The sequence below is a fragment of the Lytechinus pictus genome, chromosome 6 (genome assembly GCF_037042905.1).
Source record: "Lytechinus pictus isolate F3 Inbred chromosome 6, Lp3.0, whole genome shotgun sequence".
Lineage (NCBI taxonomy): Eukaryota > Metazoa > Echinodermata > Echinoidea > Temnopleuroida > Toxopneustidae > Lytechinus > Lytechinus pictus.
The window spans coordinates 11,897,300-11,914,107 of record NC_087250.1 but is presented as its reverse complement, the minus strand read 5'-3'; the positions used below and the strand labels follow the sequence as shown (position 1 = coordinate 11,914,107).

Here is a 16,808-nt window from a genome sequence, read left to right as displayed (position 1 = left end):
ATCTGGACATTAGACAAAGTGGAAATTGGCCGAAATGGAAATTAGACCAACTGCACATTCGACCAACTGCAATATAGACCAAATGAATAATGGACCAAGTGAGGATTAGACCAACTGGTATTAGACCAAAAAGTATTAGACCATCCGACTATTAGACGAACTGGTATTAGACCAAAAGCAATTAGACCAAGTGACAATAAAATACATTAGACGAAATGGCAATTAGACCTAATGAGAATTAGACCAAGTGACGATTAGCCCAACTTGGCATTAGACCAAGCGGCTATTAGACCAAGGGGTCATTAGACCAATTGGCTATTAGACCAAGTGGTCATTAGACTAATTGGCTATTAGACCAAGTGGTCATTAGACCAAAAGAGAATTGGACTAAGTGGGTTTAGCCCGAATTTTGTTAGCCCATCTGATGATTAGACCAAGTGATAATAGACCATCCGTCGCTAAACCTCATCATCGTTTTCATTGACATTATTATTAACATTATTATAATTCACATTGCCTACATTGTTTACCTTTATAACAGCCAATCACATCTCGTTGTTTAGCGTCCAGACCGCCCTTTCACACGGTTAAAAAAATTGTACTTTGAATGATGATTCCATTAAAAAAAATAAACCTAATGACGAATCCTTAGCACGTGTGAAACCAAACTAGAATCACGAACGCCAATCACAATCACGAATTCAAATTCTACTCCTGAGGTGAATTTCATTCAAATTACGGTACGAATTTTACGTTTGAAATAACTCAAATACATCTCCCTTTTTTTTGGGGGGGGGGGGGGGAGGGTACTTGTCCTTTCAAGCACTTCCGCATATAATGCGATTGTCATGCACTCATCGTATCGATGCAGTGCTTTGATTGACAAGTCACCAAGGACACATACCGCCTTCGCTCAGGAATTCGAATTCAGATCACAGTTCGAGTGAAGCGTGTGAAAGGTCCGATGATTCTAAAGACGAATTGCAATCGTCAAAAGAATGATTCAAGATTCACGCGTGAAAAGTGCCCATTGTCTCTTTCGGATCTATCATATATCGCCTCGCTTTATATAGCGTTCTGCTCATTCATGCGAGTTTTAATACTCCGATGAGTACATATTGGAAAGCTTCAGTTTGTTCGTTTTAAAGGCCATTTTACTCTACTAATTAGCCACCTTTCGCAAACCTCAGGGACGGTAACATCACGTCCCTGACACAGACATTAGCGATTAATCGTGCATTCGATTTTCACGATTAATTGTACATTGTCATCAATGGAATCAATCATAGAAAGCTGTTCTACATTCATTGCTAAGCTTTGTGATACAGGCAGGCCCTATAGATCTGCTTTTCGTCTGCAAAATTCTTTCACGCGACACCCGCACCATGCTGCGAGATTAAATCCCATTTTCATGCATGTACGTCTGGTCATCATCGTATATGCCCCCCCCCCCCCGGAGCCGGCGGCGAGCCTCTTCTATGACAGCTGGCTGGAGATATTCGAAATGCAGGGCCCACAATAGATTATGACATGGATAAGAAATTGTTTTTTCAAACAAATCGAGTACATATTGAGTGAGGAAAAACTTACTGAATTAAGGCTTAGACATAGATCATTACAGTCCATCGAATCGATATTGCATTTAATGTGGATTATTGGTGGATCACCGGCAATTGATTCAATGGGTCAGATCACCTCTCCAGCCGAAGCCATTTCGCATGCGCTGATATTTGCACAGCATATGCAATAGGCATATACGTCTGAACACCAGCCGAATTTGCGGGTTTTTTTTCTTTTGTTTACTCCTTCTACACAAACGTATGCCTCTAGCACACAATGTAATGGGCATTATGTTTTACTTTCCCCAGAAATGTGGGATTAGATTCAAATTCCCGGGGGGGGGGGGACAACTTCAATTGATGAGTGGATACCAGGCACGACCATGGGGTTTCAAAAAGCACCCTAAACAAGGGAAGCAAGTCTTTTCCAGATTATGAAAATGCATCTCTTAACAAGTATTTGGCTTGTGAAACCCTACAAGTATTGGAAATATATCCCTTTTTCAGTATTTTAAACATCGTTTTTGACACCCTAATAACGTTACATAGGCCTATACGTAGCGTACTTGCCCACTCTGTCCCCTTTTACGCGTGGTCGCGCCTGGTATCTACTCGCCAATGAAAAGTGCGCCCCCGGGCGGCCTCTCGAGCTCTGGGAGGAACCAAATGTGGCTCTGGAAAGTCGTCCTAAATCGGATATATCGCTTTTACCATAGTAGCAACCATAATTTTGCACACGAAACGCATATTGAATGTTTCCGTTGCAGATGCGAAACGAAAAAAAATCTCTTGCCACACAATCTGCATTGCAGGACAGAGTTTTTCCGACCATGACGACAAGCTCAAAAGTCTCTTCCAAAATCAACTACCGTCGTAAATAAACGTTCGCGTTCTCCAGCGAAAGTTCGGGAATGTAGCGAGAAGGCCGGTGGCCACCCACCATCTTGCGCTGCCACGTATAAAGAAAGACGGGGTCAAGAAATAGAGCTTTCGATTGTCTGTGACTGCAACGTAATCCTAGTTCACCGGAAGTGGTGACACCGCTCGTTCAGTATCACGTTCGTACATTGATGAAAACAGTTTCGATTTAAGTCGACGTACCCGTACCAGGCCACAGCATATACAAGCGTGATAGCGAGCGGGCCGTGGGCCGATGCTCAGCCGGAGAATCAGGCGTAGCATCACGCTACGAACCAGTGGGGCGACTGTGGGTGCAACATTTGCACTCTTGCGCAAAAAGCCGGAAAAAAACACAGTTGCTTGGAAATAGAACATCAATTACCTATCGGATATGTAGTGTCTGAAAACAGGACACACTAAATGTAATGGAAAAGCTGGTAACAAGCAGTAATTTGCAGTTTACCAGCCCTGCTGAATCAACGAAACTCGAATGTTGATGCGGCTTCATTCATTTTTGCTAAGCTTGGATAACGTCATCATGTACGAACTAGCACTCGTTCGAGCACTATGACACCGAACGTCAAAACCCTCAAATACGAGTCACAGATTTGGGCAGTGAACGAGAAGGCTCGTCACAGATTACTTCGCGCATGCGCAGCGCTCCCAAAATTCCTTAATCTCGTACGTCCACATGGCTCGTCACAGAAAACGAAAGGTCTCAAATGACAAGTTCGAACGACGAGATGAAGTAAAGTTGTACATAATGTATTTATTTATAATCAATGTCAAATCAACAAGCTGGTATAGTATGATAACGTCGCATCTCTGGAGTAGACGACTAAACCGACATGGCCTACGGCAGCAAAACAAATCGTGAACGGAGAGAATTACCCCGCCCGACCTAGCACACGCCCTTTTCATACTTTCTGGCTCAAACACTATATGGCGAGAAGACCCTTCCCCAAATCGGTCCTATCACTTTTGGTGCAATGCGCCAAATGAAACCGCCCATAGTATTATTGTATAAAACGGAACTAATCAATGTGCGCATTCTGATTCCAAATCCAGGTTCCTCGGCTTTCCATTATTCTTCCCTCTTATGAAACTCTCTCTTCACCGCTCCCCAACTGCTCTCTCGATCAACTTTTCCCCCTCGGCGACTCTCACATTTTAACCACTCCCACTACAGCTCTCTCATCCACTCTCTCACTCAATTCTCTCGTTTTACGACTCTCGTATCTTACAACTCAGTTATCTCTCCCATCACCTGTTCATTCGGTCTCTCTCTCTAGTCGCTGAAGAATGCAAGCTAGCCGGAGAACAGGAAATCAGAAGCAGAATAGGAAAATATTATAGTTCAGCTGGACTGCCCATAAAATCTTATTCAGTATTCAACTCCACTCTTCCAAATCCATCGAGCCCCGAAAATACTCATTCTTAATCCCAGACAGCCTAACAATAATTGACCAAGCCAGTTTGCATTCTTTTATCTTTCACTTCTACATTTCAAACGCCAGCTTGACCCAGAACTGAAATCTACACATTATGGAATGTAAACAGTGCAAGAAGAAGGCAAACGAACATTTTACCAAAACAAACAATTCTCTATTTTCCACCCCGCTATATTAACATTATGTAAAACTTACATTTATACTAGAACTATTAATCTTACTATTCAGTTTGGGACCGCCAGGGTGTTTTCATGGGGGTGGGGGGGGGGGGGGCGGGAAGCGTGGATAAAATGATTACGTCATTTTAGTTCTCAATAAAATAATATGGAGTATTATAATAACATGTCAAGACCTCTCTTTTCATGCTCCTATATCTCTGCCTATTTTCCCCTACTATTTTATCTTATCTTCAGTACTTGATAAATCTGTATCTCAACTTAATACGTATTATTTTGTTAGTTTATCATTGAATTTGGGGTTTTCTTGAAAGTAAATCTCACTCTCGGAACAAAGTTTCTACACAAAAGTATTGACTGGAAATGTCAATTCCGCTACTTTTTTATTTGATTTACGAATACTACATAATTCTAGCTTCTGGCACTCTTTGGAAGTTTTTTTTTTTCTATTGTCGATTGTCATGGGACCGAACAAAAAAAGTCATCAATATTTAGTTTATACGGCTACCAATGCTGTTGATTAAATATTATGTGAAAAATAACTGTTTTATGAAATTAAACGAAATTCCAAAATGTTATAACTTTCTTATGTTACATCCGATTTTGATGAAATTTTCAGTGTTCTGCTTGTTGGTGTTTTCTCTTTTTATTCATATCAACTTTTTGTTGGGGTGGACTTGTCCTTTGAACAGCTGTTGCTAATCATGCTTTACCCTTATTTATAATGAATAATAATTGAATGGAAAAAATAAAATTAAAACATAACCTTTTTTTGTTCATTCAACAGATGCCCTTCTAATGTGGATGAAACGGTTCAAGTCTTGTTTCCGGACAAAACGGATCGAGAAGGATTTAAGTTTGACGCATTTGCCTTTGTTGGAGATTATAGTATGGTAATTGAAGTAAAATTGAGGATATTCTTTATTAGGTATATATGTATATATATATATATATTATATATATATAAAGAGTGCTCGACTATATAGGAGCAATAAACAATATATATATATAAACAAGTAGAAATTAGTGTAACTTCATGCACTACAGATCTGTTTCGTAGGATCAGCAAGAACGCTGCTCTAACTCTACAGGTACAAAGGAGCAATACAATACCAAGGAGCTTGCTTGCCAATAAACAATTGATTACAGAGGTTTATAAGGTCCATTGTTTACAGTTCGGCGGATTAACAGATCTGTATTGCATGAAGTTACACTAATTTCTACTCGTTTATATATATATATATATATATATAATATATAGGGAGAAGTACGTGCGCGCATGCACCTTCTTCAACATGTTTTTATTAAGGTTTTCATTGAATTTAACCCAGGTTAAATACAAGCAAAATTGACAAATTTTCATTTCATATCAATCATATCAATAACAAAATACAAAAATATTTACCCCAAAAATGAAGCAAATAAGAAGAAGACCTTTTTGCCCCCTCCCCCCCCTGACGAGCTTGAAAACTTTTTGTTTTTTTTTTGTTTTTTTTTTTGCTTGTCAATTTTTTTTCTGGTTAGAAATCCTATATTTGTGGTTGAAGACCTTTTTTTTTTTGGCTTGTCAATTTTTTTTGAAGCCTTTTTTTTTTTTTTTGGCTTTTCAATTTTTTTTCTGGTTCGAAATCCTATATTTGTGGTTGAAGACCTTTTTTTTTTTTGCTTGTCAATTTTTTTGGCGGACGGTTTTGCCCCCCCCCCCTGTGGAAAATCCTAGGTACGCTACTGCCTGTGTACTGAAATTGAAAGAGCTAGTTCTTTATAATACCCACCTGCATTTTGTAATAAGAGTTTCTATCAGGGTCTGTGCCTGCAGACTACATGCAGTCATCCCCCTTCCATGTTATGATCGTCCCCCCCCCCGAAATTTTGAAAACTGAAAACAAATGTATAGTAAATGCTGTCATAAGCATCTTACTCAAGCTGTAAAGTACTCAAAAACAGAATTTTAACTCTTCAATTTTTTTTTTATTTCTTCTCGTCTAGTCATGGTTAGCTCCCTAAAATATTTTGACACTAACAATAAAATTTTCAGGTCATTATACAGGGGAGGATCAAGCCTTCGCCAATAGGGGGGGGGGCCCGGATTTTTTTTTTGCAGCCATATTTTCCCCGATCGGCCGCTCGAAGATGAATTTTTGTTTGTTCCTTTGAAGGGGGTAGTCCTACAAGTCACTTCTTAGCTTTATTCTTTAAATCAAGATAAATATATAATATCATAATCCTTATTTTATAATGCGAGCGTGAAGCGCGAGCAAACTTTTTTTGAAATTGTATGTATTTTTTCCTAAAATTTGAACATTCTGAAAAAAAGATGTGCCTGCAATAATAACTACGAACTCGAAGCGCGAGCAGAAATTTTTGATACACGTTTTGAACTGATCGGAAAGGTAGGCCTACCTGTTAAGGACTGCTTGCAGCTAGCCATGAAGACGTTACATATTTCATCAATCGAATAATGCGAGCGCGAAGCGCGAGCTGAAAAAATTGACATTTCTACATAAAGAAAGGAACATTTTAATCAATATTCGTAATCATGAACAGGATAGCTTTATAACTAAACAATTGACGCGAGCGCGAAGCGCGAGCGGAAAAATTATAGTTTTAGACCTAGTACGGGACACTCTATTCATGTTTTGTAAATCATGAAAAGGATGAGTAAGGGGGATCTTCCTACATTAATAATGCGAGCGCAAAGCGCGAGCAGAAAATATTTGCATACGTTTTAAACTTATCGAAAAGTGCCTTTTGAGGACTGCTTGCACTTAGCCATGAAGACGTTACATATTTCAACAATAAAATAATGCGAGCGCGAGGCGCGAGCGGAAAGATTCGAGATTTAGACCTAGAACGGGACACTATTCATGTTTTGTAAATCATGAAAGGGATGAGAAAGGGGGGATCTTCCTACATTAATAATTCGAGCACAAAGGGCGATCAGAAAATGTTTGACATTGTGATCTGAAATTGGATAACTGAATGACCATGCGCGCGCGTGTAGTGTTTCAGATTTTTGAATGCATCTTTTATCATGAAAATTAAAGCGCGCGTGAAGCGCGAGCTTAAAATATTTGATATTCCGATCTGAAAAAGGGGGTCAATTTCAGCTTTATATTTCAAACACTTTGTAGGAAAATTGTAAGGTGGATATAAATCGCACTTAATAAAGAGCTGATATATTTCATTATTACTTTGAGTTTGAGACATAGGACCGTGACATCCTTAGGACATGTTATCATATGAATATGATGACTATATATCTTCCTATTCATCTTGCTAAGCGCGAGATTAAACAAAAGGGACAATTTAATGATTAAATTGATATTTTATTTATCAATGCATAATGAGGGCGCGGAATCTGATGATATTATGGCCTAAACACTGTACATTTCAAGCACTTTTTTTATTATGAATAGGATGCATGAGTAATCAGTTGATATATTTTTAACCATTAATGCGAGCGCAAATCGCGAGCCGAAATTTTTGATAAACTGTCATGAAAAGGGGATTTTAAGTAGTTTGTTACATAATCAATATTGATACATCATAACCAGCCAATCAAAATGCAAGCATGGCAGCGCTAGCAGATACGTTTTGGCAATCAGACCTGAAAAGGGATATTTTAAAAACTTTATGGAATACATGAAAATAATAGGTACCTGATAAATAAAAATTCGCGAGCGCGCAGCGCGAGCAGAAAATGTATATATTCAAACCATAAAACTGACATTTTTACAGAGCACTGTTAAAAAATCAATTTGTAAATCACACAAATTAATGAAAGTTCGGTTTCCGAGGAGAAATATGTTTTGTTTATTTAATTCCAAACTTGATATTTAAGCTCCATGTTGAACAAGGTATGTGAATTACTTAGAAGAGTCTTTCCAATATTGTAATTATTCGTATTCTCTCCGATCGCAAGGAAATATTAAAATTCCCAAACCCAAGAGTAAAAGCTGTCGAAGAACGTTCTTATATAGAGGATCACGAGAATATAATGATCTACCATCTACAATAAAATTATTAAATAGCCTATTTTCTTTTTATAAAAATCTAAATCAGATAATTCAGTCTTGCCCTGACCTTTAAAAGGAATACTAGCTACAAGTGGGTGGGTGGGGGGTCGCGTTAGGGTATATATGTATTCTCTTGCATTCTTTTTGTTGTTTTTCATTATTGTTTAGCTCAATTATTTCTAATGTATAATTCTATTTTATGTCATGTACAGTAACTGTTGTTACATATTCTCTGGACCCCAGGGAAGAACAGTTTTGTTATATTAACAAAGCTGAGTGGGTTTATCCAGCCATCTCACTATACTTTTGATTTTATTATGTACATACATTTACCTTGTATTGTTTTTAACATTGTGATATGGAAAATAAATACCAATACCAATACCAATACCAATAAATTAACAGGCAATGCGAGCGCGAAGCGCGAGCGAAAATTTTATATAGTGACATGAAATATTTTTTTCCCCAAGTTTTCCTCTCATCTTATTTTATTCACTCGTCTTCTTCCTCTCCTTTTTTTCTTTCTTTCCCTTTTTTTTTTTGCTCCGCCAATAGGGGGAGGGGGGGGGGGGAGCTGGGCCCCTCGGGCCCCCACCTCGATCCGCCTATGATTCTATAAAATTCAAATTTTCGCTCGCGCTCGCGGTGGCTGTTGATTGAGATGAATATATGATCTGGTTGATAGCAAAACATGGGTCTAAAAATCGAGTGTTGAAGTCAATACGCAATGGTTTTTCTCATGATTCTAGTTTTCATTATTTCAGCGAGATACGCATCCTTCATGTTTAAAGTGCTAAAAATAAGAACTTCAGCTCGCGCATCAATAGTTTTCATCTTTACAAAAAAATGCTTATAACGTCTATTTATCTTCTCAGGATATTGAAAATTTTCAGTTCGCCCTTCGCGCTTGCATTTTTTATGTGGTAAAATATGTACACGAGTCAATGCAAACAGTCCTTAACAGGTCCGTTTCAAGTTAGTAGGGCCTATATTAAAAATTTAAATCGCACTTCGCGTTCGATTTTCTGAAACAGGCAGAATAATTTGTCCCCCGCTTGCCCCTCTAGTTTAAAAAAATACCAGGTGCCGCCACTGGCTATACTCATAGGTATAAAAAGAGCATGATAATACATCATTCTTCGAAGAATCATGAGAGGAACGAAAAGCTCCCATATCTATATTACGACCATCTTGGAAGCGTTATCTTTAGTTTTTGATGGGGGGGGGGGCAGAATCCTTGAGGTACGTTCCCGAGTCACTGCAACATTCCATAAAAAGAAAAATTTTCAAGTCAGTATGGCCTAATATTAAAAATAAATTCAACCGTGGTCCCCGCTTGCTCCCTAGTTTTAAAAAATCCTGGTGCCATCAATTGCTATACTCTAAGGTATACAAAAGGGATTGAAATTGTCATTCTTCGAAGAATCATGAGAGCAACGAACGCAATAGAGCTTTAAAAAAATCTGTCATATATTAGCATAATTGCGACGTTTTTGGATAAAATAACTTCAGTTTATTATGGGGGAGGGGGCAGAATCCTACGGAGATGTTATGTTTTCTTCATTTTCATCTTCTTTGCCTTTTGTATTTTTTCTTCACCATCCCTTCCTCTCCTTCCCCCCCCCCCCCCATGGCCGTGCGAGATTTTGGGTAACAATGAATATTTTTACCGATAATCTTCAGAAAATTCTGCAAAAGTACGCACGAAATCGTTAATTTTTACTTTAAAAAATGGAAAAGCGTCCAGATGATAAGCTCGGTCGCTTCGCTCTCTCGCTTTGATTTTTTTTGCGAAAAAAAAAAGTTAACGCATCCTGCCCCAAAAGGTCCTAGCTCCCTCAGATACATGACTGATTATTACTTTCAAGTCACTCCAGAATCAATTTATTTTACAGGTATACATTCACTGTGAAGTGATGGTGTGTGGAAATGACGAGGCCATTATGAATCGAGAGTGCTCCGGTACCTCTCCAGTACGCCGTCGTCGATCTTCTTCATTCCTGTCCACTCAAACGATCAGTAGTGCGCCGATTCGTGTCCGCCGCCAAACCAACGATATGGCTACTAATGGTAAGAAAAAAAAACTTTTCTTTTTTTCTTATTTCCTTTTATATTTTAATTTCCCCTATTTCCTTTTAACTTAACTGGTTCATGCTCTAGTTGTTATTTTGATTTTTATATGTTATGCAACTGCAAGAATATTTATTAGGAGGCTGCACTCTACAAGCTCCGCTTTTTAGCAGTCTCCTCCATTTCCAACCTGATATGTAATAATCTTGAATATAATTTTTGTACAGAAATACTTGAAATATGTTTTGTTATTTATATGTTAAAATGTACAAAATAAACTGTAATTGTTGAAAATGGAAATAAACGAAATGAAATGAAATGAAAGAAAAAAAACTTGCTATGAGCTATATGGTAGTGGATCGTATTACCGAACACTTTTCATGAATTCAATCATATCAAACACATTATTTTCATGAAATTCACCAAACTTTCACCATAAATACACAATTAACTACAAAATATCAATATGTAAACATTTTGCCGAAATCGTTTTTCCTTTTTACGATATTAGCTTCCAATCGGACCCCTCTTCGCATGTGAAATATTTGGGTCACTTGAAAAAGGTATCGTATTACCGAACGTGTGTTATCTATGGGAAAAGTTGAGAAAACAACAAAATCACTGATGAGCTATTTTGACCATATTTGATTATTTTAAGAATATTAAGACATTGAAAATTGTTTTTTTTACAATTTTTCATCATCTTTCTATTCAAGTTCTCTTTGGAAGGATGTTGCAAAATTTTGAGCGTAAAATTATTTTCTGATGCGTATGATGCGCGCGTTCGGTAATACAAGGCCGGTCGGTAATACAATCACTCACTATATATCAAAATAACCCCCTTCTTTTCAGAAAGGATAGGGGTGGGACGGGCGTGTACGAACACCTCGACCCCCTCCCCCACACACATATTTTTCTCGAGAAAAATATGAAATAATTGATATTAATGCTTAGGTCCCGCGAGTGAACATTTCTATTCAGGTTTCAGATCAAACAATTTGAAGGTTCAAGGTTTATTCATATCAACAGTTCACATTTCTAAGTATCAACAACTCAATGCAAATAATAACAGACGATAGAGATCTTCATAGAAAAGGCATGAATAAATATCAGTGTAAAATATGAATGTATACACAAGTAAACAATAAAAGAAAAATAATACTAGAAATAATTCTTGTAGTTGGTACTAAAATAATGACTAAACAAAAAGAATATGAGACATGTAGATATAAGGAAACCAAAAGTAAAACCAGAACCTGTTGGTTGAAGGCCTCTATGAATAGGCAGTGAGAGTCTCATAAAAATATCAATACCTCGTTACCATGGTTACACTCTAAAAACATTTTAACCGATACTGGGTAAAATGAGAACAAGCATGTTTGCTGGGTAAAATGATACCAAAAACTTTGTAAATTTTACGCAATGTCGTGTTGAAATTTACCCTTAAACCATGTATTTTGCCAAATAATAAACATGCATGTTCCCTCTCTACCCAATATTGGATAAATGTTTACTCAATCTTTTTTGGAGTGAAGGTATTTATGAGCACTCTTAGTAACGCGTACAAAAATTACTATACCGGTTTGACATTTGTCTGTGAAAAAGAAAAAATATCACAAAACCACATTATTTGAGGATATGGAAAAATAACTCTAATGCAAAAATCAATGTTAAAAAGCAATGTGGGCTTTTACAGGAATTTCATTGCATTCTATTCATGAAAGTGTCGCATAAATGCTCTCGGCTCAACGTATTATCCTTTAGCCGGTGATTCACACAACCCCAACACAATTTACAAATTATTTGGTATCATTTTACCCAGCAAGCATACATGTTCCCATTTTATCCAATATTGGGTAAACTGTTTTTTGAGTGTAGAAAATGTCGACGGGAAAGAAGGAAGTGGCCCGGAAGCATTAAACATAACTTGCATGCCCTATCAACATCAGAAGAGAGTTTAGGTTATATTTTCAATATCAATTGAGTATGCTATCATATTTTCATTTCTATACCATAGATCTGTCTGCCTACAATTCGTTTGAGATGTTCCTAATTGGAATGGTCGCAACCGTGGTTGCCGTAGCAACCCTGATGGGCGTGGTCAAGCTAATCCGTCGTCCAACCGACATCAGCTACAAGCGAGTCCCAACTGCCTCCCTGGAAGGGATTTAGAAGCGATTAATGGCCAGAGTGGAATTCATATTCGGAGTTACGTCAAGTGGATTAGCGCGCTTCTTGACACCCTTGTGCGCAAGGTCAAAGGTCAAGCATTAACATTTCAAAAGTTCCTTCAATGAAATAGGAAAAGATCAATACTGTCTACCGCTCCTAAACAACAAATACAGAAAATAACGATTGAAAAAAAAATCCGCCGATGTCATTCTCCGTATATACCACTCTGCCATCACAAACAAGCACGGAAATTCTCCTTAATAATATGCTCTTAAAAGAGTCATATTATAGCAAATATAATTCAACTATAACGTTGATTTTGATTTATTTAAGTATTTCTTCTTCTTTTTAATTTACTGCTGGTGGAGGAATTACAATCGTGATTTTTTATTCTGTTGTAATGCATACAAAGACTACTGAAGACTAAAACAATTTTAAGAATTATTTCAAATACAGTCGTGCCATTCTATAGTCAGAAATTTGCGTTCATGATACTCAAAACTAGTTGATGCTCCTGAACAAAACAACAAAGGCATATAATTGTTAGAAAAAAAATAAAAAAGAACAAATAATACGTTCAAATCATTCCTTTATATACCACTCTGGGATCAACCGAAAGTTTGTCTATCCCTATTTACAATTTGCTCTTAAAATAGTTATAGGAGAGGAAATATAATTCAACTTAAATGATAATTATGATTTATTTCAGTATGTCTTCTTATTTTAATTCACAGCTGGTGGAGGGCTCTTTTTTTTTGGGGGGGGTGGGGGGGGGGTTGCATTATGTTCTAATGTAAGTTTACGGAAGACGACATGAGTATAGTAAAATCATTTTAAGAATTAATTAAAATATAATCCTATAATCCTACAGAGTGTGTCAGAAAAAAATGTGTCATCTATTGATGTATCGATATGCCCTCCTAGAATCTTCTCCCTGTATATTCTGGTACCAATTTCATATGGATCTTTGCACGCATGATCTCAAGAGGGTGGTAAGATCTAAGCTACGCCAAGGTTGATGGCTAAAGAATTAAGCAAAGGGTGAAAAATGTATTGTATGCAGGCAGAAAGACACCTACCACACGCACATACACACACACCCTCACAAACACACACACGCACACCCTCGTCTCCACATCCACACACATAACACATCACCTTCCCCCAACACGCATCGCCATCCACACACACACAAATCCCCTTACACTTGGGAAGGGCTAAACATACACACTAACCGCTTCGAACTCAGGCAAGCCATTCTGAAGGTTTAGGTACAACAATAGGACAGTTGTCCATTATGATCAGCGAAAAACTATACCAATGACATAAGGGGGAAATGGGAAAATGTAAACGCTGCTATATGAAGTGTGTAGGTTTTAGTGATGGTGTATGTGTGTGTGCGGGTGTGGCAGGGTGTATCAAAGGATGTCTGTGTGCGTGTATGGCACGCCCATAGGGAAACAATGAAATATATATTTCACTTGAAAAAATATGTTTCTCTTCCACTAAACCATTTCACTCAAAGAAATTTAAATAAATATATTTCACTTTTCAAAATATATATATTTCACTTTTCAAAAAAATATATTTCACTTTTCAAAAAAAATATATTTCACTTTTCAAAAAAATATATAAAAAATATATTTCACTTTTCACTTTTTTCGACTAAGAATCATTTCACTTGTTACATTTTAATTTTGAGAGAAAACAAATCCTTTCACTTTTGGATAACACATGCTGCTGCCGTATTAGACCGTACGTAAAATTCATCTATCTATCTACCTACATGATATATCTATCTATCTATCTCTCTGCCTATTTATCTATTTATCTGTCGAACTATTTATTTTTCTATCTATCTGTCTCACAATTATCTGTTTAAATATGTCTGTATATTTATCTGTCTGTCTCTTTATCTATTTATCTATCTATCTAATATATATTTATTTCTTTTAATATGTCTGTATATATGTTTATTTATCATTCAATCTATCTATCTATCTAATGATTTATCCAGCTGTTTAAATGTCTGTATATCTGTCTTAATTTCTATCTTTCTGCCTATTTATCTTTATCTATCTATCTATCTATCTATCTATCTATCTTAAGTCTATCTGTTCAAAATATGTATGTTTATCTGCATGTCTACCTTTTATCTTTCAATCTAATATCTATTGATCTGTGCAAATAATCATGTCTGTTTATTTGTCTGTTTATCTATTTAATATCTATTAAATCTGTTTAATATGTTATTCTATCTATCTATCAATAAATATATCGATCTATTTTCTCTCTATCCATATATACCTACTATAGTATTTATCTGTTTATATCTATCTATCTTTTGATATTTATCTATCTATCTTCTATTAATCTATCCACCTATCATTTATCTCTCCATCCATCTATCAATCTATTTATCTATCTTTCTTATATTCTGTTTAAATATGTATGTCTATCTGTCTGTCTATTTATCTTTCATACTTATATCCACTCATTTGTTTAAATAATTATGTCTGATAGATATAAACAGATAAATAGGTATTAGATAGATAGACAGATATAGACATTAGATAGATATTGATTGACGATAAAAAATACGATGATGAGGAGGATGATGCTGATAATGATTGATGGCAAATATGATGATGATGATAACGGTGATTATGATATCATATTTGATATACACATATATTCAGAGACAGATAGATACATAGGTACATACGCAGATAGATAAATAGATGGATAGATATATAGATAGAGAGAAAATATATTGATATATTTATTGATAGATAGACAGATAGAATAACATATTAAGCAGATTTGATAGATACATATTAAATAGATAAACAGTCAAATAAACAGACATGATTATTTAAACAGATTAATAGATATAAGATTGAAAGATAAAAAATTGACATACAGATAGACATACATATTTTGAACAGATAGACATAAGATAGATAGATAGATAAAGAGAAAGACAGATATACAGACATTTAAACAGCCGGATAAATCATTAGATAGATAGATAGATAGATAGATAGATATATAGATTGATTGATGAATAAACAAATATACAGACATATTAAAAGAAATAAATAGATATTAGATAGATAGATAGATAAAAAGACAGACAGATAGATGGATAGATAGATGGATAGATAGATAGATCGATAGATAGAAAGATAGACATATTTAAACAGATAGATATGTATTAGGCAGATAGATAGATAGATAGATAGATAGATAAAGATAAATAGGCAGATAGATAGAAAGACAGATATCCAGACATTTAAACAGCCAGATAAATCATCAGATAGATAGAAAGATAGATAGATTGATTGATAAATAAACAAATGTACAGACATATTCAAATAAATGAATAGATATTAGATAGAAAGATAGAGAGACAGACCGACAGACAGACATATATATTCGTAGATAGATAGACAGACATATTTAAACAGATAATTATTAGACAGATAGGTAGAAAAATAAATAGTTCGACAGATAGATAGATAAATAGACAGACAGATAGATGGATAGATAGATAGAAAGATCTAAACAGATAGATATAAAATAGGCAGAGAGATAGGTAGATATATATATCATGTAGGTAGATAGACAGATAGATAGATGTATTTTACGCACGGTCTAATACGGCAGCCACATATGTTATCCAACAAAAGTGAATGATTTGTTTTCTCTCAAAATTAAAATGTAACAATTGAAAAGATTCTTCGTCGAAAAAGTGAAATATATTTTTTTGAAAAGTGAATCATATTTTTATGGAAAAGTGAAATATAGTTTTTGAAAAAAGAAATATATTTTTTGGAAAAGTGAAATATATTTTTTTTTTTTTAAGTGAAATATATTTTTTTGAAAAGTGAAATATATTTTTTTGAAAAAGTGAAATATATTATTTTTGAAAAGTGAAATATATTTTTTTTTGAAAGGTGAAATATATTTTTTTGAAAAGTGAATTATATTTTTGTGAAAAAGTGAAACATGTATTTTTTGAAAAGAGAAATATATTTTTTTGATAAGTGAAATATATTTTTTTGAAAAGTGAAATACACTTTTTTGGAAAAGTGAAATATATTTTTTTGATAAAGTGGAATACATTTTTAAAAGTGAAATATATTTATTTGAAAAGTGAAATATATTTTTTTGAAAAGTGAAATATACTTTTTTGAAAAGTGAAATATATTTTTTTTGAAAAGTGAAATATATTTTTTGAAAAGTGAAATATATATTTTTTGAAAAGTGAAATATATTTTTTGGAAAAGTGAAATATATATTTCTTTGAGTGAAATGGTTTAGTGGAAGAGAACCACTGTTTTCAAGTGAAATATATGTTTAATTGTTTCCCTATGGGCGTGCCATATGCGTGAGAGGTGATATGTTACGTGTGTGGGGTGTGTACATGATGGTGGTAGATGGGACCAAACCCTAACT

General features: G+C 35.4%; 1 protein-coding gene across 1 annotated transcript in view; it reads left to right on the top strand.

The window, feature by feature from the left end:
* LOC129263360 (uromodulin-like) overlaps window positions 1–13,214 on the top strand; it is a 32,645-nt gene extending 19,431 nt beyond the window's left edge. Inside the window, exons 6-8 of the mRNA XM_064100903.1 lie at window positions 4,874–4,979; window positions 10,001–10,175; window positions 12,193–13,214. Coding sequence (XP_063956973.1) covers window positions 4,874–4,979; window positions 10,001–10,175; window positions 12,193–12,347 — 436 coding nt within the window. The 3' untranslated portion in view covers window positions 12,348–13,214. The remainder of the gene's footprint in view (window positions 1–4,873; window positions 4,980–10,000; window positions 10,176–12,192) is intronic.
* The last annotated feature ends 3,594 nt before the right edge of the window (window positions 13,215–16,808 follow it).